The following is a 25,660-nucleotide window of genomic DNA, read 5'->3' on the forward strand; positions in this document are numbered from 1 at the left end:
ACCAGAATTCCACATTTTTCCATAAAGAAGCTGTTTTAAAAAATCTATAAACTTTAAAGAAATTTTCTACCCCCTCAAATCACATTATTGATGTGACTGTATATGAAGAGGAGAAATTAGAAAAGTGAGTACTGTCTACAGACAGTGATGCCAAGGGTTGCAAAGCAAAGGGGTAAATCAGCCAGAAATGGAAGGAGGGACAGATATGGGATGAAGTGAAGTGAAGTGAAGTCGCTCCGTCGTGTCCAGCTCTTTGCGACCGCATAAACTATAGCCTACCAGGCTCCTCTGTCCATGGGATTTTCCAGGCAACAGTACTGGAGTGGGTTGCCATTTCCTTCTCCAGGGATCTTCCCAACCCAGGGCTCGAACCCAGGTCTCCCGCATTGTAGACAGACGCTTTGCCGTCTGAGCCACCAGGGAAGAAGCGATGAAGTGGTGAAGAAGTACATGCAGTAAAATGTCAGTGGTAAAGGCAAGGCGACTGGCATACAAGCGCTCACAGCAAAATTAGTTTTTGCCTTATGTGTGAAATTTTTCACATTAAATGTTAGAAAAAAATCAATGAGTATGAAATTATTCAAGAACCCATGAGATTTAGTGCCTTCATTTAAATAACCCTGAGTAAAAGAACTACAAGAAAGGGAGATGAAGACTTCTAAATTCTGAGTGAAAAACAATGTAAGGAAGCAATTTATGGGAATAGACAAAGAAATTCAAAGCCAGAATTTAACATATGGGGATTATAGTCATTTTTACCATAGCAAAGCAAAGTAAAACAAAACAAAGATGTAAAATTATTTTAAACAACTGAGATTGATGACTAACAAGTTGGGCATCTTTTCATACATTTTTTGGCTATTTGGGTATTTGCTTTTATAATTTCCATATGTGTATATACACCACACACCCAAAAGAATGGCTAAAATTAAATATTAAAATTACAACAGCAAATGCTGGCAAGTGTGTGGAGCAACTGAAGCTCACTCATACAATACTGGAGGGAGTGTGAACTGGTAAAACTTCTTTGGAATCATTCGTTTTGTACAAAAGAGTCAATGAATCACCAGTCTTTCATAAAAACAGAAATATGTACAAATATGGCCAGAAAATGTTCACAGAATGTTCATGGCAGCATTATTCTTAATAGTCCTAAACTGGAAACAACTCAGATGCCATCACAAATAGAATGGAAAAAAGAAATTTGAGTATATTCATACAACAGAATTCTATACTGCTATACGTACATAGCAGTATATACACATGCAGCATGAGCGAATTTCACTACCACCACTGAGAGAAAAAGCAAACGAGCACAAGAAAAAAAAAATTAAATGATTCTACTTATATAAAATTCAGAATCCGGTGAAGTTAACCTATGATCAGGACAGTGCTCCCACAGATGACGATGGGGTCAAGACTGGGGGCAGGGACACAGGGGACACTGTGGTACTAGTGTTGACCAATTTCATAATTTGGATGGTTGGTTATGTGGGTGGTTCACTCTGTGATAGTTTATTGAGCTTCACACTTCTTTTTTTCTTTAGGTTAACAAATTTTTAAATGAACTATAAAATGTCTACCACTTTATTTTCTGGAAAAAATAGTCATACAAAGTCCATTTAAAAATACTAAATGTAATCAAATTATTTCCTCTATAATGAATGTTTTGACAAAGCAAAAAGCTTTTACTTTAAAAAAACTTAATAAAGTCATATTTTCTAAACTGATAAAGTCACATGTAAACATGTATTGTTTTATTTTTATGTTGCATAGATAAAACTAGAAAGACTAAAATTAAATCACTAGGATGACTTTAAAGTAACAAGTTCATTTTTTATAAAAATTAATATCATTTATTTTGGGGGGTTAGGTTAAAGGATTAAATAAGCACTCACTAGATAAAAAATGAAATATGCCCTTTACTATATATTCTTTCAACTTAAAATTTCAAAAGTTCCTTTATCTTTTTGATGTGTTTAATAAAAGATAAACATTGTGTTATTTTAATGCACTTAACGGGTAAGAAGTAACTTCTAAGTAGGATTAAACTAACTCAAAAAAGTTTAGGACTTACAGAGACAGACAGTGTGAAGGAAAGTGAACATACTCCAGCATGGTGAGATCCTCCTCACCACTCCACCCCCAATCCTGTTTCCAGAATGCAGGCCCTCACAGACTTTCCCTCAAGTTGCTCATTTCTAAAGGCAAGAAAATCAAAGATTCTTCCCTGGAGAAACAATCTCGATAGAGACTGATATGTGAGGGGTTTCAAGGAAGCAAACTAGCTCATCAGGGACCAGCCTAGAATGGCAATCATCAGTGACCATGTGGGAACCATGCACCCAGAGCTTCCAGGAAGCTGGCAGTATTTCATTCTTAAAATACAGCATGAAGCCCCCAGTCCCAAACATTCGAGATTCTGAGTAAACAGCAACCATACTAGGAGCCAAAGAAAATTCAACAATGTTGGCAGTATCTTCAGGCTTTCCTAGCAGCGCAGTGGATAAGAATCTGATTGCCAACATGGGAGATGCGAGTTTGATCCCTGATCTGGAAGACTCCACACGCTGCAGAGCAACAAGGCCCGGGCATCCGACCCTAGAACATGTGCTCCAGAGCTGCCACGACTGACGTGCATGCGCCCTAGAGGCTGTGCGCCACAAGAGAAGCCACCACAAGAAGTCTGCACACCGCAACCAGCGAGTAGACCCTGCTTCACACAACTAGAGAAGAGCCTGTGCAGCAGCAAAGACCCATCAAAGCCAAAAATAAACAGATCAGCGGGCTCAGTCATGTCTGACCCTTTGGACTGTACCCTGCCAGGCTCCTCTGTCCATGGAATTTTTCAAGTAAGAATATTGGAGTGGGTAGCCATTTCCTCCTCCAGGGGATATTCCTGACCCCTGGGTCTCCTGCGTCTCCTTCACTGCAGGCAGATTCTTTACCAAGAGCCAACAGGGAAGCCCAATAATTATATAAAAAATACTGGTAATATCTTCAGAGAGAGATGAGCAAGCACTGTATTCAACCTATGAACAGAATGCTACAAAACAGCAACTGGCAACTTTGAACTTTCATAATTTAAAGCATGAGAGGTGAAGCATAAATAGATTCGAAGATAAATCAAGGAAATTTCCAGAAAATAGATTAAACAGACAAAAATAAATAAAAGAAAAGAAAATCAGAGGGTCACCCTACAAGGGTCTATTATCCAAAAAATGCCAGAAGTTCTAGATATGGGAATAGACAATGGAGAACAGGGAATCATAAAGAGAGACATTTGAGAGTTTCCCATTATTGAAGGACATGAATCTCCTGACTGAAAGGACCCATTGAAATGAAATGCCCACTTCAACCACAGCAAACAACCCACACCAAGAAAAAGCATCATGAAATTTCAGAATATCAGAAATTGGGAGGGGAAAAGAAAAGACCCAACAGCTCCCAAGGGAGAAAATAGATCCCATACAAAGGAATGGGAACCAGAACGTCCCTGACTTCTAAATAGCAAAGCTGCATGCTAAGAAGACAGTAAGGCAGCGTCCTCAGATTTTTAAAGGAAAGCGATTTTTCAATCTAGATTTCTATAATCTAACCAAACTTAGGAGTAAGGGTCAACCAAAAATATTTTCATACATGTAGGGCCTTGAAATTATGGAGGAGGTGCCTTACCACATGAGAGAGTAAATCAAGTAAAAGAAGTAAGTAGGATTCAAGAAAAAAAGGTTTCAGGTATTTCAGGCAGAAAGGCCCTTCCTTAAGCCCCTGGGGCAGACGGAGCAACCTCCATCCTGTGGAACATTCAGAGGAGCCTCTGAGCCTCTGCTTAGCCCATCACCCTGACCTGGTGGGATCTGTGGAAACTGGAACTGTATGTTCTTTCTCCAACACGTTATATCATACTTTAATAAAAAGCCAAGTAAAATGATGAAACCAAACCTCTCCTCACCAGCCCCCAACCAAACCAACCCCCTTAGCCTGTGGAAGTGGCTTGCCCCACTTCAGAGCCAGATAGCTACAGGGAAAAGTCAGCATTTGTCCAAACGTGCTTGGAAAGGCCATCTTCGAGTCCAAGCCTGTGATCCGCAGGTGCCCAGCCCACTGGAGACCCAAAGAAGGTTGCCCCTCCCATCCGTGCCTGGCCCGTGCCCAAGGGTACGCCTTCCGCCTGAGTGTGTGACAGGCAGGCTTCGAGGATGCCCACTAGAAACTCATGGAACTGATGCAATTTGTACCATACAATTAATGTAAGAGATTTTACTTTCAAACCATGTAAAACAACAGAATATATAATAAAAACCCCTAACAGCTACTTGAGCAAGGTACCTCCTGGTATGTTAGTGACTGTGAGCTTATCCAGTCAGCCTCTGCTTTCAGTGAACTAATACTTTCTCATGTGGCTGACTCAAAGTACTGATGAAGAGAATTACCTTCAAAAATATACTGCTGAAATATTTAAAAGTACGGGAGAAAAGATAATGTAAAACTTTACTAGATAGAAGAGACTATGGATGCCAAGCTAATTACAAAATGATTCTTCCTGGTTCAAAAAGGTGTTGCCATGACCTTCTAACCCGTTGCTGAAGTACACATAAAACACTCCTTTAAATGGAAAGAGAAAAGTTAACCAAGAAATTATCCTTTTCTCTCCAATCAAAAATTTTAAGAAACATACATGTAATGTTTTCTATATATTGTAATGTAAACAAGATGTTTGTAAAAACACTTAATTTTTAGTGACTGATAAAATTGATTGCATTTAATAGGTTGATCTTGCTGGTTACAGAAGAATCATGTGTTTATGTTTAAATGATTCCTGGCAGTGATCAGTGGCCATTTAAAAGGTTTACAGAGTTATATCCTAAGGCAGTGGCACCCCACTCCAGTACTCTTGCCTGGAAAATCCCAAGGATGAAGGAGCCTGGTAGGCTGCAGTCCATGGGGTCGCTAAGAGTCAGATACGACTGAGAGACTTCACTTTCACTTTTCACTTTCATGCATTGGAGAAGGAAATGGCAACCCACTCCAGTGTTCTTGCCTGGAGAATCCCAGGGACGGGGGAGCCTGGTGGGCTGCCGTCTATGGGGTCACACAGAGTTGGACACGACTGAAGTGACTTAGCAGCAGCAGCACGCTATTAAGGAACCAAGAATAAAGGATAAAAAAGCAACAAGGAACTGTAAGCTGCCTTGGCCATTCATAAATATGTAAACTTGGAATAGTAACTAATATCTGGAATTTCATTCATGAATATGTTGTGGATATTTAACAATATTTAATTATTTTCATATTTCAGAGTATTCTATTTAAAAGAATTATCTGTAAATTTGGCATTAGGATACAAATGTAAATACTTTTAATGAAAATTTGCAACTTTTTAATGTTTTGACATAGTTTTCTATTTGTCTTTATTTCGGACACCAAAATTATAAAACATGTAAGTAATATATTTTTGTTGTTGTTTCAGGGCTTAGGGGTGAATTCACCCTGAGCATGTGAATATAGAGAGATTACTAAATATTTTTTTAAAAAAAGGTTCAACAAAGAAGGAATTCCCAAGGACAGCTGTCGTCCAGGGAAATGAAGCAAGCTCTCCAGACTGCCGAGACCAGGTTCCAAACGGAAAAAATGCAGAACTGACAGAGGTTTACAACTATGCTTAAGTTTTTAGGTAGCTTATACACAGGCTTGAAACATACTGATTGAAATATATGAAAAAATCATCATTAGGCCTATGAAAAGCTAATTAGGAAGCAAGACAATCATTAACCCCAGAAAAAAAGAAAAAAGAAATGTAAAACAGTAGCACATGGCTCAGCATCAAACAATAAAACAATACTGACATAAGATGTAACAATTATGAGGAAAGAAAAAGGCGTGAAGAGGAGAGGTTTTAACAGGGTTGCATACAAAGAGGGTCAACAGGTAAAGTGAAAAATAGGTCAGTTAAGGACAGTAATATAAACATGCTACTTAGAAACATGGAGGCGAAGAGCCTGAAAAAATAAACTCAACTTGTTGAAAGCTGTCTCTTGGAGGTGGGTATGGGGAGTATTAATATACAGTCTGTTATAAGTAACAGCTTTATTGAGATATAATTCATACACCACACAATTCACCCGTTTAAAGTATATGCTGCTGCTGCTGCTGCTAAGTCGCTTCAGTCATGTCCAACTCTGTGCAACCCCATAGACGGCAGCCCACCAGGCTCCCCCGTCCCTGGGATTCTCCAGGCAAGAACACTGCAGTGGGTTGCCATTTACTTCTCCAATGCATGAAAGTGAAAAGTGAAAGTGAAGTGAAGTCACTGAGTCATGTCCAACTCTCAGTGACCCCATGGACTGCAGCCTATCAGGCTCCTCCGTCCATGGGATTTTCCAGGCAAGAATACTGGAGTGGGGTGCCATTGGTATTCAGTATATTAGCAGGATTGGGCAACCATCACCATCAATTTTAGTGTATTTTCATCACCCCAAAAAAGAAACCTAATACTCATTAGCAGCCACTCTACATTTTCCCTAAGTCCTTCCTTTGTTGTTTTCAGTTTTAAATTGTGGTAAAATACACACAATATGAAGTTTACTATTTTAGTCATTTTTAAGTGTTCAGCTCACTGGCACTAAATACACACACACTTGTGAAACTATTACCCCCATCCATCTCCACAAATTCTTTATCTTCCCACAACCAGTAAGAATTCCCCACTGCCTCCCTCCCCAAGCCTTGCTGAGGGCTGTTGCTGCTCTACCTTCTATTTGATTCTTCCAATTACCTTATATGAGTGGAAGCAAACAAAAATTGTCATTTTGTGTCTGGTTTATTTCACAATACACAGTGTCTTCAGGGTTTACTCATGCTGTAGCATACATCAGAGCTGCATTCTTTATGAAGGCTGAATAATACTCCAATGCCCCACTGTGTGCACACACCTTTTAGCTATCCATTCATGACTGATGGACATGTGGGAATGCTTCTCCCTTCTGGCTATCATAAATAATGCTGCTATGAAAATGGTGAATGACTGTATCTGTTCAATCCCCTGCTTTAAGTAATTTTGTGTATATACCCAAAAGTGAAACTGCTGGATAAAGTGTTTTATTTTAAGCTTATTTTTATTTCTTCACTTCAGGGGGTGCTGGCCTTCACTGCTGCGCACACTTTCTCTCGCTGCAGTGGGCAGGGGCTGCTCTCCAGCTGCAGCGCATGGCTTCTCACTGCTTCTCTGGCTGCAGAGCACAGGCTCCGGGCGGATGGGCTTCAGCGGCTGCAGCACAAGGGGCTCGTTAGTGGCTCACAGGCCAAGAGGGTCAGGCTTCAGTCAGCGGTGGCGCGTGGGCTCAGTGGTAGCAGCTCGTGGGCTCTAGCACAGGGGCTTAATAGTTGCGGTGAATGAGCTTAGTTGCTCCTTGGTATGCGGGATCTTCACAGACCAGGGATCAAACCTGTGTCCCCTGCACTAGCAGGTGGAGTCCTACACAGGTTCACCACCAGGGCAGTCCTGAAATGTTTAATTTTTTGAGGAAAAGACATATTGCTTTCCACAGTGACCGTATCATTTTATATTTCCATGAGCAATGCGCAAAGGTTACAATTTTTCCACATCCTTGCCAACACCTGTTTTCAGTTTTTTGTTTTGTTTTGTTTTTAATAAAAGCCATCCTAATAGGTATGAAGTGGTATGTTATTGTGGTTTTGATTTGCATTTTCCTAATGATTGAACTGAATGATTAGTAATGTTGAGCATCTTTACACGCTAGTAAAGTAATGCTCAAAATTCGCCAAGCCAGGCTTCAGCAATACATGAACCGTGAACTTCCAGATGTTCAAGCTGGTTTTAGAAAAGGCAGAGGAACCAGAGATCAAATTGCCAACATCCACTCGATCATGGAAAAAGCAAGAGAGTTCCAGAAAAGCATCTATTTCTGCTTTATTGATTATGCCAAAACGTTTGACTGTGTGGATCACAATAAACTGTGGAAAATTCTGAAAGGGATGGGAATACCAAACCACCTGACCTGCCTCTTGAGAAATCTGTATGCAGGTCAGGAAGCAACAGTTAGAACTGGACATGCAACAACAGACTGGTTCCAAATAGGAAAGGAGTACATCAAGGCTGTATACTGTCACCCTGCTTTTTTAACTTATATGCAGAGTACACCATGAGAGACGCTGGGCTGGAAGAAGCGCATGCTGGAATCAAGATTGCCGGGAGAAATAGCAATAACCTCAGATATGCAGATGACACCACCCTTATGGTAGAAACCGAAGAGGAACTAAAGAGCCTCTTGATGAAAGTGAAAGAGGAGAGTGAAAAAGTTGGCCTAAAGCTCAACATTCAGAAAACTAAGATCATGGCATCTGGTCCCATCACTTCATGGCAAATAGATAGGGAAATAGTGGAAACACTGTCTGACTTTATTTTTTGGGGCTCCAAAATCACTGAAGATGGTGACTGCAGCCAGGAAATTAAAAGATGCTTACTCCTTGGAAGGAAAGTTATGACCAACCTAGACAGCATGTTAAAAAGCAGAGACATTACTTTGTCAACAAGGTCCATCTAGTCAAGGCTATGGTTTTCCCAGTGGTCATGTATGGATGTGAGAGTTGGACTGTGAAGAAAGCTGAGTGCCCAAGAATTGATGCTTTTGAACTGTGGTGTTGGAGAAGACTCTTGAGAGTCCCTTGGACTGCAAGGAGATCCAACCAATCCATCCTAAAGGAGATCAGTCCTGGGTGTTCATTGGAAGGACTGATGCTAAAGCTGAAGCTCCAATACTTTGGCCACCTCATGTGAAGAGTTAACTCATTGGAAAAGACCCTGATGCTGGGAGGGATTGGGGGCAGGAGGAGAAGAGGACTATGGAGGATGAGATGGCTGGATGGCATCACCAACTCGATGGACATGAGTTTGAGTCAACTCCGGAAGTTGGTGATGGACAGGGGGGCCTGGTGTGCTGCGATTCATGGGGTCACACAAAGTAGGACACGACTGAGCAAATGAACTAAACTGAATGATTAGTAATGTTGAGCATCTTTTTATGTGCTTATTGGCCATTTATTTATCTTCTTCATAGAAATTTCTATTCAAGTCCTTTGCCCATTTCTGATTTGGTTTGCTTGCTTTTTGTTGTTGAATTTTAGGAGTTCCTTATATAGTCTGAAATATTCACCCCCTTAGCAGATTTGTAATTCTTCTCTATCATCCTGTTGACTGTTTATTCTGTTAATACTGTCCTCTGACACACAATTTTTCTAGTTTTGATAAGATTTAAATTATTTTTTCTTCTGTTTCCCATGCCTTTAGTGCCATATCCAAGAATAACTGCCAAATCCAACATCATGAGGCTTTTTCTAAGAATTTAGGTTTTGTCTCTTTGATGCATTTTGGGTTAATTTTTGCATGTAGTGTTTAGATAAGGATTAAGCTTCATTCTTTTGCCTGTGAATTTCCAGTTTTCCCAGTTCCATTTGTTGAAAAGACTATCTTTTTCTCATTTAATAGAGAACTGGCATTACCTTATAGAAAATCATTTGGCCACATATGCAAGGACTTATGTCTGGCCTCTCCAGTCTGCCCTATCGGTTAGCACGTCTGTCTTTATGTCACTAAGGACAGTGTACGCTTTTGATGACTATAGCTTTGCAGAAAAATCTGAAATCAGGAAGTGTGAGTCCTCTAACTTTGTTCCTCTTTTTCAAGACAGTTTTGCAATTCAAGGTTCCTTGAGATTCCATATGAATTTTTGAACAAATTTTTCTATTTCTACAAAAAATATTGAAATTTTGATAGGGGTTGCACTGAATCTGTACATTTCTTTGGGTATTACTGACATTTTACTAATATTAAGCCTTCTAAGTGATGAACAAAGGATGTCTTACCATTTCTATACATCTTTAACTTCTTTCAGCAATGTAAAGTTCTCATGGTATAAGTCTTTACCTCCTTGGTTAATATGATTAAATATTTTATTCTTCTGATTTACTGTAAACAGAACTGTTCATTTTTTTTTTCAGATCATTCATGATTAGTGAATAAAAATCATTTTATTTTTAAACAAGATGGGTAGATAGCATCACCAACTCAACAGACATAAATATGAGCAAACTCCAGGAGACAGTGGGGGACAGAGGAACCTGGCATGCTGCAATCCATGGGGTCACAAGGAATCAGAATGACTTAGCGACTGAACAACACCAACAACACGCATTACGCAGATAAAAGATAAATACATCAAAAAGAAGAGAAATATATTGCAATTCTCCAAAGCTCAAGTTTAATCAAAAAGGAGATAAACTGTGTTTCATCAGTCTACATTATTCAAACAACCAGATTTCCAAATTTCAAAAAATGTGAACATTTCATACTCTTCAGTATACTGTACTATAAAATGAAAGTAAATTTCCATGTATCTTCCTGTTGACCTGTGGTTTTCTTATTGCAAATATAATCTGCTTTAGTTTTTTTTTTTTTCAATCACAACTTGTAATATATTCCACCAGAGATTCCACATATCAACAGAGAATTATCTTCTGATTTCTTATATTCTATTCCTTACATCTATGGGTTTTGCCAGATTCTGTTGGTATTCTAGGGACTTCCCTGTATATGGTAAAGAATCTGCCTGCCTGCTCTACCAAAACTTCTCATCCCTGGAGGTATTCAACAGACATTCTATATGGAGATTTCAATCCAGACTGGGAGGGTGAATGGAAAGAATTTATTCGATTTCTTTAATTCTTTTCCTTCTACTATTCTAGGATCATAGCAAATGAAGATGCCAAAAGACATCTGGAAGGTTTAGAGTTAAATAAAATAACAAAATCAACAACAAAACAAAAACAATAAAATGAAAACTTTTGGTTCAATAATGAAATGTAGCCAAAGTGGCTTTGCTGTAAACCTAAGAATGTGCAACTTGAATGTGAGGAAAAAGTTTTAAATTTATTTTCGGAACTCCAATTGTCCACACAAATTCCAGATCAGAACTCTATGAAAAACTATCAATAAAATATTTATTGAATCGCTATTGTATTCCCAACATTATGCTAGGCACAATGAACACAAAAACCAAAATAAATGTTCAGCTCCTGCTTTCACAGATCTCATCATGTAAATAATAACATGCAATCTGGAGGAGGCACCTTAGGTCAAGGGTGGGTAGTGAGGGAAATTCAGGAAAGGAAGAGGTGACCTGAGCTGAGTCTTCAAGAACAAGGAGGAAGTAGGAATGATTTCTTACTGTATTGGGCACTGTACTGAAGGTGTGCAGGTTAAAAGATTACTCAGAGAAAATGTGTAGTTAGGTCAAAAAGGGGGACATTGTTGTTCAGTTGCTAAGTTGTGTCTGATTCTTTGTGACTCAACAGACTGCAGTAAGTCAGGCTTCCCTTTTCTTCACCATTTCCGGGAGTTTGCTCAAACTCATTCCCATTGAGTTGGTGATGCCATACAACCATCTCATTTTTTGCCACCCTCTTCTCCTCCTGCCTTCAGTCTTTCCCAGCATCAGGGTGTTTTCCAATGATTTGGTTCCTTGCATCTGACTGCCAAACCACTGGAGCATTAGCTTCAGCATCAGTCCTTCCAATGAATATTCAGGGTTGATTTCCTTTAGGATTAACTGGTTTGATCTCCTTGCTGTTCAAGGGACTCTCAAGAGCCTTCTCCAGTGCCACAGTTCAAAAGCATCAATTCTTCAGCGATCAGCCTTCTTTATGGTCCAACTCTCATGTCCCTACCTGATTACTAAAAAGACCATAGCTTTGATTATATGGACCTTCATCAGTAAAGTGATATCTCTGCTTTTTAATATGCTGTCTAGGTTTGTCCCTTTCTTTCCAGGAGCAAGTGTCTTTTAATTTCATGGCTGCAGTCACCATCGGCAATGATTTTGGAGCCCAACACCATAAAGTCTTTCATTGTTTTCATTTATTGTCATGAATGATGGTCCCATCTATTTGCCATCAGTGATGGGACCAGAAGCCATGATCTTAGTTTTTTGAATGTTGAGTTTTAAGTCAGCTTCTCCACTCTCCTCTTTCACTTTCATCAAGAGGCTCTTTAGTTCTTCTTTGCTTTCTGCCATTAGGGTGGTATCATCTAAATATCTGAGGCTGTAGTACTTCTGGCAATCTTGATTCCAGCTTGTAATTCATCCAGTCTGACATTTCACATAATGTACTCTGCCTTTAAGTTAAATAAGCAGAGTGACAATCTATAGCCGTGACATACTCCTTTTCCAATTTGAAACCAGTCCATTGTTCCATGTCTGGTTCTACTGGTACTTCCTGATCTGCATACAGGTTTCTTGGGAAGCAGGAAAGGTGATTTAGTATTCCCATTTTTTTCAAGAATTTTCCACAGTTTGTTATGACGCACATGGTCAAAGGCTTTAACATAGTCAGTGAAGGAAAGTAGATGTTTTTCTGGAATTCTCTAGCTTTTTCTATGATCCAGTGGATACTGGCATTTGATCTCTGGTTCCTCTGTCTTCTAAATCCAGCTTGAACATCTGGAAGTTCTTCATTCACATACTGCTGAAGCCTTGCTTGAAGGATTTTGAGCAATATCTTGCTAGCATGTGAAATGAGCACAATTGTATGGTAGTTTGACCATTCTTTGGCATTGCCTTTCTTTGGGGTTGGAATGAAAACTGACTTTCTCCCATCCTGTGGCCACTGCTGAGTTTTCCAAATTTGCTGGCATACTGAGTGCAGCACATTAATAGCATTATCTTTTAGGATTTAAAATAGTTCCAGTGGAATTCTATCACTTCTACTAGCTTTGTTCGTAGCAATGCTTCCTAAGGTCCAGTTGACTTCACACTCCAGGATATCCGATGCTAGGTGAGTGACCCCACCATTGTGGTTATCCAAGTCGTTAAGATCCTTTTTATACAGTTCTTCTGTGTAATCTTGCCACCTCTTCTTAATATCTTCTGCTTCTGTTAGGTCCATTCCATTTCTGTCCTTTATTGAGCCCATTTTTGCATGAAATGTTCCCTTGGTATCTCTCTTTTAGAAGAGATCTCTAGTTGTTCCCATTCTATTGTTTTCCTCTATTTCTTTGTACTGTTCACTTAAGAAGCCTTTCTTATCTCTCCCTATTATTCTTTGAAGCTCTGCATTCAGTTGGGCATATCTTTCTCTTCTTTCTCCTTGCCTTTCACTTCTTTTCTTTTCTCCGCTAACTGCAGGGCCTCCTCAGACAACCATTTTGCTTTCTTGCATTTCTTTTTCTTTGGGATGGCTTTGGTCACACCCTCCATAACAGAAGAAGCAAGAATTGCAATCCTATGGCCTCCAGAATGAAAACCACATCACAGAAAACTAACCAAAATGATCACATGGATGCCTTATGTAACTTAATGACCCTTATCCGCCACCCTAGATGGTTGGGTCATGGTGGAGAGTTCTGACAAAACGTGGTCTACTGGAGAAGGGAATGACAAACTCCTTCAGTATTCTTGCCTTTAGAACCCCATTAACAATATGAAAAGGCAAAGAGATATGAAACTAGAGATGAGCCCCTCAAGTCAGTAGGCGTCCAATATGCTACTGGGTAAGAGTAGAGAAATAGCTTTAGAAAAGGGGCTGAGCCAAAGCAAAAACAATGACCAGTTGTGGATGTTTCTGGTGGTGAAAGTCAAGTCCAATGCTGTAAAGAAACATATTGTTAGGAACCTGGAATGTTAGGTCCATGAATCAAGATAAATTGGATGTGGTCAAACAAGAGGTGGCGAGAGTGAACATCGACATTTTAGCTATCAGTGAACTAAAATGGACTGGAATGGGAGAATTTAATTCAGATGACTATTATATCTACTACTGTGGGCAAGAATCCCTTAGAAGAAATGGAGTAATTTAATCACTCCATAATTACTACTAATTACCATAATCAACAAGAGTCCAAAATGTAGTACTTGGGTGCAGTCTCAAAAATGACAGGATGATCTCAGTTCCTTTCCCAGGCAACCCATTCAACATCACAGTCATCCAAGCCTATGCCCCAACCACTAATGCCAAAGATGAAGCTGAACAGTTCTTTGAAGACCTAAAAGACCTAGAACTAACACCAAAGATGTCCACTTTATCATAGGGGACTGGAATGCGAAAGTAGGAAGTTAAGAGATACCTGGAGTTAATAGGAAAGTTTGCCCTTGGAGTACAAAATGAAGCAGGGCCAAGACTAACAGAGTTTTGCCAGGAGAATGCAGCACTGGTCATAGCAAACACCCTCTTCCAGTAACACGAGAGATGACTCTACATATGGACGTCACCAGATGGTCAATACTGAAGACGGAGAAGCTCTATACAGTCAGCAAAAACAAGACCTGGAACCGACTGTGGCTCAGATCATGAGCTTCTTATTGCAAAATTTACACTTAAATTGAAGAAAGTACAGAAAACCACTAGGCCATTCAGGTGTGGCCTAAATCAAATCCCTTATGATTATACAGTGGAAGTGACAATAGAGTCAAGAGATTAGATCTGAGAGATACAGTAGGGTGGAAAGCCATATGAAAACCCACTTACAAAACGTAAGATGAAATGTTATAAAACAGAAATGTTATAAACACAGACTCAATGAGGAAGAGGAAAACAGCACAGGAAAGGCAGCACACAGACGCCAGCGTCTGAGCTGGATTAGGGAAGGCTTGCAGATGCTCAATGGGCCTCAACCCAGGGAAGATACAAAAGTGTGACATGAAAGACATCTAGGGTGGATGGAATCTGCATGCGGTTCAATTTGGCTAAAATTGATATGCAGCCAAAGAAGGAGTAGGAAGAGAAATATAGTGAGACAGGAAGGAAGAAATGATACTATAAATGCAATTGGGAGATGCTAGTGACAAAACCTTCTTATTTCTTTTCTGAAAAAACTTTATTTTTAATTTGAATGTTAAGAATTTTTTCTTATTCCTCTGTGGGAATACTTGATTCATGAAATATAGTAACTTTCGTTATTGCAAACACTTTTTTTAAACAAGTTTTATTCGCTTTAAATTTACCTAAGTTTTAAAGTTTGATATTAAAATAATTGCTTCTTTGTAATTGATGCCTCTGTTTTTTTGCTCAGAAAGTCCAGTTGGAATGTAACTACAAGGAATATTAAGATCCAACACAAAGTAAAATAGGAGGAGGAGAACCAAGGTAGATTCGATTAACAGCATGTGAGAAGAGAAAAAGTAGGAGAGAAAAGCACTGTCTGGAAGGCAAGATGCATTAAAGCATGACTTCCCAACTAACGAGCCCAAGTTGAGTCAGCTGAAGATGGAGGAAGAATACTAAAAGATTATTTTCAAGGTTCAAAGGAGACAAATCTACATTTGCTTTCTCAAGAGTTAGAGCTGTTTCCAGTTTCCATAGATTTATAAAATACTAAGTTTTCTCGTAAGTCCAAGAATCTTAGCATATCTATGACTTTGATGGTTTCATCAAAACGGCAATTATCAAACTGAATTCCATTCTAATTCCACATGATTCAAGTAACCAATTCCTTTTTCCTCCTAGTAAACTCCCAAGTGTTCTTTGGTAGACCTACTTTTTCCTCTAAATGCTATGATGAACAAGAAATTTAACTTGAACAAGTTCAAGAACACCTTTTGGTTGTTTCAACTTCCACTTTTGTGGCTTTTAAGAATCTACGACAGTCTACTTTGACATAAGCTTTTGGACATCCAAAAATTGATGAGAAAAACAGTGAATACAATGCAGATATCTAAACTTACAGGTAACAGTAAAATAAAAATTCACTCTGACTACAGAAAACAGATTACTCACCTGCGACCACATTCTGAATATTTACCAATGTTTTTTAATATTAAGGCAGCTGTTAGTCGGATGTGTTTAGTTATTGGTCCCTCTTTTTCATCCTTAAAAAGGAAAAGAAAAGAAAAAGAATAAAGGTCTAAATCATACAGTGTTCACACCTTCACAGTTAAGGCTTCCAAGGCTTACTTACTGTAAAGTCTCGAAAGACAAGATTTCTTGATCCTCTCCTTAGAGCCATAAGGGCAGCACTGGGATGATTCACAATGGCCTTTTGTGCTCTAGGAGCTGAGCTTGTGCCCCCTACAGCTGGCTGCCTAAATATACCAGGGAGAGGAAGAGACTGTTAACATGACAGTTCAGGCAGACTGACAACAAATGACTAACCTGCCAAACCTGAACGTGGTTATCGAGGTAGACACAGCGTGAGTAAAAGCTCTGGTGGCCCAGCAGTAATAATTACTCTTTGTGCCAACTGAGGCAAAAGGGTTCGTGGTCTTTTATTTGCAATCTATCAACTTTAAAGCAAACAACAGATGTCCTAGTACAACTCATATATATATAAACACAACATAGCTTAAAAGTTGAGTTCATATCTTTGAATGCAATGTAAAGATGTTAACAAAGAATAGTCTACAAGTTGAGCTGCAAATTAGTTTTGCTAAATGGTACCTACAAGTAAAATTTATCTCCTAAGAGTGTACTGGTATATGTATAGGTCACCCAGGAAAAGACAACCTAATACGATAATAACATGAAGTTATGCTAACTACTACATTTCAAACTATTACTATCTTATAGAATTTTTCATTAACCAATTTCAATTAATCATTTCAGTATAGCTCTAATGTCCTTTAGCAAAGATGGAGGGACTGCAGAGACAGAGTTTATAAAAATGAGATTCAAACTACGCTAGGTTTCCTTTGCCACATAGAAAAACTGCATCAGTATCTGGTGTATTCTGCTGAGGGAACAGTGGTGAGAGAACTGGCTCTCAGGGAGAAAGTCCTGTTTCTGCCCCTCACTGGCTGCATGACTTTGAACCATTCAATTTGCCCCTTTGTGCTTCAGGTTTCACATCTGTAAAGTGGGGATATTTCTGGCATTTTTTTACATGAGTAAACTAATTTTGAATACTAAGTTAACAAGTTAACATAAAAGCAATCTCTAAATTGTAAGCTAGTTTGTGTCTATGTCTACATATAGATTTCTCTAGATAAAGATCTATGTATCAACACAGATAAAAATTATTATTGACTTCATGTATAAATGACAAAGATTTTTTATTATAATGGATATACCAAAATAACCCTCCAAATTTGAACAAAATCAAACATATTGCAGCATAGTATTATAAGCTACATAGAAGTGAAGTGAAAGTCACTCAGTCATGTCCGATTCTTTGTGACCCCATGAACTGTAGCCCATCAGACACCTCTGTCCATGGGATTCACCAGGCTAGAATACTGGAGTGGGTTGCCATTTCCTTCTCCAGGGGATCTTCCCAATTCAGGGACTGAACCCAGGTCTCCTGCATTGGAGACAGATTCTTTACCATCTGAGCCACCAGGCAGGCTGAAAGCTACATTAATAAATACAAATTAAATACAGTTCACCCTTGAACAACATGGGAGTTTGTGTACCCACTCTCCCTGTAGTCAAAAATACGCATATAACTTTACCCTTGAACCCCCATACCTGCAGTTCCATATCTGTGGATTCAACCAACCAGAGATGGTGCAGCACCACAGTATTTACTGTGACAAATATCCACTTGTTAGCAGATCCTCCCAGTTGATACCTGTGTTGTTCATGGGTCAACTGCACAGTGAAAATTATAGAAAAAAGTATTTGGCAGAAAAGTGACTTGCCACTGCTTTGAGGGTAAATCCAAACTCATGTTTATGGCTTATGAAAGCCTCATTCTATAGATCTCAGTTTGGATTCACTTTCTATCAGAAAGCCTTCTATGGTCTCCTACATTGGTGTAGGTGGGCTTTCACAGTGTCCTGTGCATTTGATGCCATTTAATAAGAATTATCTATATCTCTCATTGTATCTCCAGACTTGAGAACAGCAAAACATATCTTGGTCATGTATACCTCATGTCATATTTTAGTGCCTAGCTGAGGAATGAATAGTAATGGAGAGAATAAAAAATAATGGGATGAATAAAGTATATAAGCAGCTTCCAGTGTTCCCACCCTTAAAGTTCTGTCTAGAATTTCAGTTCTCTGAAGTTAGACTAAATCATGTTTGGCATAGTGTTCAGTACACAGCAATATCTCAACAAATGTTGACAAATTAATTTATCTTCATATTATAATAATTAAAATACAACTATCCCTTGGTATTCATGGGAGATTGGTTCCAGGACCCCCTGAGGATACCAAAATCCTAGAGCCAATCCCAGACAGATACCAAGCAATGACAATATTTGCATATAACCTACACATATCCTCTTGTGTGTTTTAAATCATTCAGATTACTTATAGACTCAGTACAATGCAAATGATATGTAAACAGTTGCTAGTACATGGCAAATTAAAATTTGCTTTTTAGAATTTCCTGAGAAAAAGTTTTTTCAAATATTTTTGATCCCTGGTTGGTTGAATCCTCAGATGCTGAACCTGAAGATCTGGAGGACTGACTGTATTATTTAGAATTAAAGGCCTCAGCTGGAAACTATAAAATAGGAGATACTGTGTAAATCTAATAAGAACCTTATAGGAATCCAGCCAACTCAGAACTTGACTACAAGTTATTGTAAATGTTCATGGAGATAAAAGGTAAATGATAACAAACAGTAAATGTGACATATACCTTTTACGTTGTACGATCACATGCCACTTTAGCCTCTCCTCAGGAGTAGTTGTAGGAATAAATCTCTCTGCCATTATCAAGTACATGTTCAACTCCTCTCCCAAAGGACACAGAACCATATATTTATTTCCAATCTACAAAGCATTTCTCATAGATCATCTGCCATTACTACCAAATGACTTGTCTACAAAGTGGAATCAAAATATTAGAGCTATAAGGTACTTATACATCATGTGGTCCAGCCAATATAAAATGTGATTCCTAGGGCACTTATGCACTTTGAACAGGGTCACATACATAGCTGGACTACAACCCAGGTTTCCTGTCTCCTGACATGCTGAATTGCCTTTTATTGCTATTTTGCCTGGTTTCCTGATTTGTCTTTTATTTAAATGCACAACAGGAAGTAAACTCATGTTCCTTACTTGGTAGAAGATTTTTGACTTCCTGCTTGTCCTGGTTCATCTTGTTTTAATCCTGCAAGCAGGGCATCCTTTGAACAGTGCTTGTCCTTTTTAAGAAAATGGAAGTAAAAAACATAAGCATCAAGATCTCTAATGCAACCAAATGAGCTACAAATCCAATAGTATTAAGAAAGTGTACCTGTAAGTGAGTGATGAAAGAAAACCTCTGTCGTTGAAAAGGCTCACAACCTTCCCAAAGACACTGCCCTGGATATACGTCTTTTCCTCCATGTTCAGTTGCTGCATGGTAGAAAACCTGTGAGGGGGTCTGAAACCACCTACAAAAAATAAAAGTAGTAGAAATGTTCTAACACTTAGATATGTTCTTTAAAATAGAAAACCTGCTCTCTTAATACAAAAGCTCCAGAACAAATAATGAGCAAAACAGTACAAATAAATATCATTTCAAATAATATTTTTAAAACTCCTGCTTATACTTAAAAGTCAAATACTCAAAAGTTCTGAACACTTCTGATAATTAGATATAAGCTTAATATTTCACTCTCATTTCCCTAACTTCAACAAAAGTCAGTTACAAATCTCTTGAAAGTAGATAAAATTTCATCTGAAAACACAACAGAACATAATCTTATAAACAAATACCATACTCTGTTGTACTCTCAGAAGCTGCTCAAGCATTTACCAGATTTCATATCACATATAATAAACTCCAGCATATTCAATCTAAAAATCTAAATGCTATAAACTTTGGTGAGTCTGGCTCTTAAGTTGAATTCACATTTTGTATGTCCATCCATGTTTAAGAAGTCATGTCTCTCGTTTCTCCAACATCATACCTTACTCAGTTACAGACCTTGAGGTTTAATAATACAAATACCTGAGTATACCTGGCCAAGGACAGAAATCTGAAGAAAATCAGATACTGAACCACTTCCTTGTTCAATAGATTATATGGCAATGAGAGAATACTGGAATCTAGATAGCAAAGACTACATTAAAAGACTTCAATTACTAACTACTAACTCAAATATTTATATAGTCAATATCTTTAACGTTTATAGCAGAACTCTCTCAGAATTGAATTTTTTATGGATGTCAGATAACTATGTCTATATCTGAGCCAATTTCTGATGTGGAGCACATACATAATATTTCAAATTAATACTCCTTCAGGAAATAAATGATAGGCATTTAAAAATAAATTTTAATCAAAAGAACTGAATACTTAAGTATAAAAGATGATGTTAAAAACCATTGTAACTGACATATTTCATTCCATCTATATAAATAATTTCTGATAGTTTTATTATAAAACTATCATGGATTCAAAGAATTAATACAGTTTAAAGTGACATACTACCCAAAGCGATCTACAGAGTAAATGCATTGATTACCAAAATTCCAATGGCATTTCTGACAGAAATAGAACAATTAATCCTTACATTTGTACACAATCACAAAAGATCCCCAAAAGCTAAAGCAATCCTGAGAAACATGAAAAGTTGGAGGCATCATGTGCCCTAATTTCAAACTATATTACAAAGCTATAGTAATCAAAACAGTATGGTATCTGCAAAAAAACAGACACATAGAACAGAGAGCCCAGAAATAAATTCATGGATACATAATCAATTAGTTTATATAAAGAAGTAAAAAAATATATAATAGAAAACAATGCCTTCAATCAGAAATGTTGGTAACAATGCATAGCCACATGCAAAAAAAAAAAAAGAGAAGAAACTCAACTACTCTTTTATACCATACCAAAAAAAGTTAACTCAGAATGGATTAAAGACTGGAATGTAAAGAATGAAATCATAAAAGTCCTAGAAGAAAACAGAAGCGTTAAGTTGCTGAACACAGGCTTCAGCAATGATTTTTGCAGATTTGATACTGATACCAAAAACAAAGACAACAATAAACAAAAACAAGCAAAAATAAATAAGTGGGACTACATCAAACTAAAAAGCATCTGTGAAAGCAATGGAAACAATCAACAAAGTAAAAGGACAATGTACTGAATGGGAGAAAATATTTACAAATCATATATCTCATAAGGGGTTAACATCCAAAGTAGATAAGGAACACATACAGCTCAGCAGCAAAAATCCCAAATTTTTAAAATGGATAGAGGTTCTAATTAGACACTTTTCCAAAGAAGACAAACAGGTACATGAAGAAATCAATACCAAAACCACAATGAGATGTCACCTCACATATGTTAGGAAGACTACTATCAAAAACACAAGAAAGAAGTGCTGGTGAGGATATGGAGAAAAACAAAACCCCTGTCCCTATGCACCCTTAGTGAGAATGTTAACTGGTGTGGCTACTGTGAAAAACAATATAGAGATTTCTCAAAGTATTAAAAATAGAACTACCATATGATCCAGCAATTCCCACTATGGATATTTACCAAATAAATGAAAACACTAACTTGAAAAGATACATACACCCCCATGTTCACTGTAGCATTATTTACAAAAGCCAAGATACAGAAACCACCTAAGTATCCATGACAAGCCTAAACAGTGCATTAAAAAGCATAGATATCATTTTGCTGACAAAGATCCGTATAGTCAAAGCTATGGTTTTTCCAGTAGTCATGTAGAAATGGGAGAGTTGGGCCATAAAGAAGGCTTAGCACTGAAGAACTGATGCTTTCGAACTGTGATTCTGGAGAAGACTCTTGAGAGTCCCTTCAACTGCAAAAAGATCAAATCAGTCCATTCTAAGGGAAATCAATCCTGAATAATCACTGGAAGGACTGATGGTGAAACTGAAGCTCCAATACTTTGGTCACCTGGTATGAAGAGCTGACTCATTGGAAAAGACTCTGATGCTAGGAAAGCTTGAGGGCAGGAGGAGAAGGGGGCAAGAGAGGATGAGATGGCTGGATGGCATTATCGACTCAATGGACATGAATTTGAGCAAACTCTGGGAGAAGTGAATGATAGGGAAGCCTGGTGTGCTGCAGTCCATGGGTTTGCAAAGAGTTGGACATGACTGAGCGACTGAACAACGGGTCCATCAACAGATAAATGGAAAGAAAACGTGGTACAAAGAGAAATATTATACTGCCATGAAGAAAGGAGAAAATCTTGCCATCTGTAATTTGGATAGCCTCAAGGGAATCATGCTAAGTGAAATATGTCAAACCAAGAAAGACAAGTATCATATGAACTCATTTAATATGTGGAAGGTGAAAAAAAACAAAAAACAAAAAACAAACCCAAATGCTCCTACTAAGGTCACAGGTAAAGAGAAGAGACTAGTGGTTGTCAAGAGGCAGGAGATGGGGATAGGATATAACATAGGTGAGGGAAGTCAAAAAGTACAAAACAATAGTTATAAAGAATTTGCCTGCAATGAGGGAGATCCAGGTTTGATCCCTGGGTTGGGAAGATCTTCTGGAGAAGGGAATGTCTACCCACTCCAGTACTCTTGCCTGGAGAATTCCATGGTGGGCTACAGTCCATGAGGTCACAAAGAATCGGACACAACTGAGCATCTAACACTTTTACTCATAATGCTATTTCATTAATATGAAATAATGACTGGAATACTACTATTATAAGAAGACAGTTCTCATTGTACTTTTAAGATTTTACCTAAATACTATTAATTTATTAACTGAAAAGTTAAACTGTTTACACACACCAGACAAACACACACACAAATCAAACTCCAAATGTACCATGACTTGTCAGAGTCGAAATGTTATCTATTTTAAACTATTTTGCAATACATTAAGTGAAGCAAGTTTACAACACATAAAATTGATGAATCTACTGGTGACAAGAAAAAAGGATGAAGTTAGTCCTTCTTTAAATCAATTTAAACCACTCAACACACACAACTCTGTGTGCATGTGGTTTTAAGACAACAGGAATTTTTAAGTGCTCAATTTACTTGCTAAACTTAGGGTCTCTTATGTCCCTCTTACCTATGGTGTTTCCACTCATCCTAATTCTATTTTCTCTCTATTCATCTAACTGTTTAAGTCATACCAACCAGACTTTAACTGAATATGGTACAAGGTGAAGTTCTAAAATAGTGATGAAGCTGGCTACAATGATCATATGAAGGCGGAAAGAAATTAAGGTTTCCAAATCCACTAAGTGGAATATATGGACTTAAAAGGCATAAACGTAATTTCAACTTAAAACAATGAGTTTTCAGGGAACTTTATTTTTTTCTGAGATGGAGAAGAATAAGACATGAAGTGGGATGTCACTAATGTCTACCACTGTGTCTAAACAATTTCCCTTACTTCTACCTTTCTATCAACAACCTACTTGGTCCCCTGAAACAAGCAACACATTCATTTAAAAAGATCAGAAAAATTCATAAAGGCAACCAAATGAAAATAAAAATTTTCTGGGATTCAATCACCTAAACTGCTAACACTTTAGTTGTTGTTGCTGTTTAATCTTAAGTTGTGTCTGACTCTTTGCGAGCCCATGGCCTGTAGCTCACCAGGCTCCTCTGTCCAAGGGATTTCCTAGGCAAGAATATTGGAGTGGGTTGTCATTTCCTTCTCTAGTGGATTTCCTGACCCAGGGATCAAGTCCACATCTCCTGAACTGCAGGTAGGTGTTTTACTGCTGAGGCACCTAAGTCTTCACTTTGTATTGTGTTTTTCAAACAAAACTGAGGTGTACTGTTTTTTTTTTTTTTAATTGAAGCAGAGTTGATTTACAATGTTGTGTTAGTTTCTGGTATACAACAGGTGATTCAGTTATATACATATTCTTCTTCATATTCTTTTCCATAATGGTTTCCCTAGTGGCTCAGAGGGTAAATCATCTGCCTGCAATGCAGGAGACCCCGGTTTGATCCTTGGGTTGGGAAGATCCCTAGGAGAAGGAAATAGCAACCCACTCCGGTACTCTTGCCTGGAAAATCCCAGGGACGGAGGGGCCTGGTAGGCTACAGTCCATGGGGTCGCTGAGGGTCGGACACGACTGAGCGACTTCACTTTCACTTTTCACTTTCATGCATTGGAGAAGGAAATGGCAGCCCACTCCAGTGTTCTTGCCTGGAGAATTCCAGGGACAGGGGAGCCTGGTGGGCTGCCGTCTATGGGGTCGCACAGACTCAGACATGACTGAAGTGACTTAGCAGCAGCAGCAGCAGCCATTGTATGGTTATATGATGCCTTTGTACAAATAAAAAGAATGTCCTTAAGATGCTTTATCACCATCTGTGAAAAACTGTTGTAATAAATATGCAACTTCTGGCATGTACAATGTGAAGGTTGCCTCCCCTCCTCCCCAAACACACTTTGGGGACAATCAACCACAGGTAGAAGAACTAAGCAAATAACTTCACTCCGAAACTCATTTTACTTACTGTTATTCTAGCTTTCAGGGTGGTTGTAGGAATTAAATATGGTGATACATGTACAATTATTTAGCAAATACTATGCCAACAATAAATGAGAGCTATTATCAACATAATCATTATTATTAGTAGTAGTTGTTGTAGTGGTAGCAGTGGTAACCTCTTTCATTTTAACCTTGCCCATCTTGTTAATCATGTACTCTGAGATCTTTTCCCGAGCTATTTCAACATTGTCATACCTTGCTCAGTAAAATTTATTAGTCTATCTCCAAGTTAATGATCCCTATTATCAACTATTACTCACAATTCATTTTATTAATTTCTGCACCCAAACCCACTCCCCACAGAGACTGCTCAAAACTTTTCACCTTTTGTTAAACACTGAACTCCAATCTTATTAGAGCTCATCTTCATCTGTATTCATGTGAATTTGTGAACTAAGTGATTTTTACATCTCTGGGTTGGGGGAAGGGCTATTACTGAAAGAATCGGTTACTCTGTTAGAGCTTCCTTAACTTCCTTTTTCTTTATATTACATCTTCTGTCATTAATCATTTTTCCTTCCTTTGGATAATAGCCAGAAGTAGCCACCGTGTCCAGGGTTAACTCCTTTGCTTACATACTGAAATCCTATTTTGTTTCTTCATAAATTATCCCTTCTTTTGCATCTTCTATCTTTCTGTTTCTCCTGGATCTTATACTAAAGTATAACAATATAAAGGCGACTCCAACTAAAAACAGTAGAAACACTTTTTTTTAGATCCTGTTACTTTTCTCAAAGTACAGAAACTAGATTTACATTATCTGGCACAAAGTGATACTAAATTTAATACCTAGTACATTTATTATAGTAAACATATCCAACACTTTTTCTTAGTCACTGGCCATCTTTCAAAGATATATATATTATTTTCAATTACATCATCAATACAATTTATGATGCTTTATCTCCTGCTCATTACTCAAACAGTCACAGCTAAAGCTCAGGATTAGCCTTTATTCTTTTACTGAAATCCCCTTCAGCCAAATTCTTTTTTTCCTTTATCCTAGTGAAAAGCTGTTTGGTTCAACTGAAAAAGTTGTTCAATAAGGCTACTAGGTGCAAGTTTTCTGATTTTAACTCCCCTAAGCAAACACTTGAGGTAAAAACACACTTACTACCAGAACTTTTAAGAGCCAAAAACCATGATGTTATTGGTATAATCTATACCAGTACTTTGGCCACCTCATGCAGGCAGCTGACTCATTGGAAAAGACCCTGATGCTGGGAGGGATTGGGGGCAGGAGGATAA

At 38.1% G+C, this 25,660-nt stretch overlaps 1 protein-coding gene across 1 annotated transcript in view; it reads right to left on the minus strand.

Annotated features, from left to right (window-relative positions):
- ARID2 (AT-rich interaction domain 2) overlaps window positions 1–25,660 on the minus strand; it is a 207,613-nt gene that overhangs the window by 2,356 nt on the left and 179,597 nt on the right. Inside the window, exons 17-20 of the mRNA XM_069584502.1 lie at window positions 19,201–19,339; window positions 19,023–19,108; window positions 15,968–16,091; window positions 15,787–15,878 (exon numbers count right to left, since the gene is read on the minus strand). Of these exons, the coding sequence (XP_069440603.1) occupies window positions 15,787–15,878; window positions 15,968–16,091; window positions 19,023–19,108; window positions 19,201–19,339 (441 nt within the window). The remainder of the gene's footprint in view (window positions 1–15,786; window positions 15,879–15,967; window positions 16,092–19,022; window positions 19,109–19,200; window positions 19,340–25,660) is intronic.

This window comes from Ovis canadensis, chromosome 3 (assembly GCF_042477335.2).
Source record: "Ovis canadensis isolate MfBH-ARS-UI-01 breed Bighorn chromosome 3, ARS-UI_OviCan_v2, whole genome shotgun sequence".
Classification (NCBI taxonomy): Eukaryota; Metazoa; Chordata; class Mammalia; order Artiodactyla; family Bovidae; genus Ovis; species Ovis canadensis.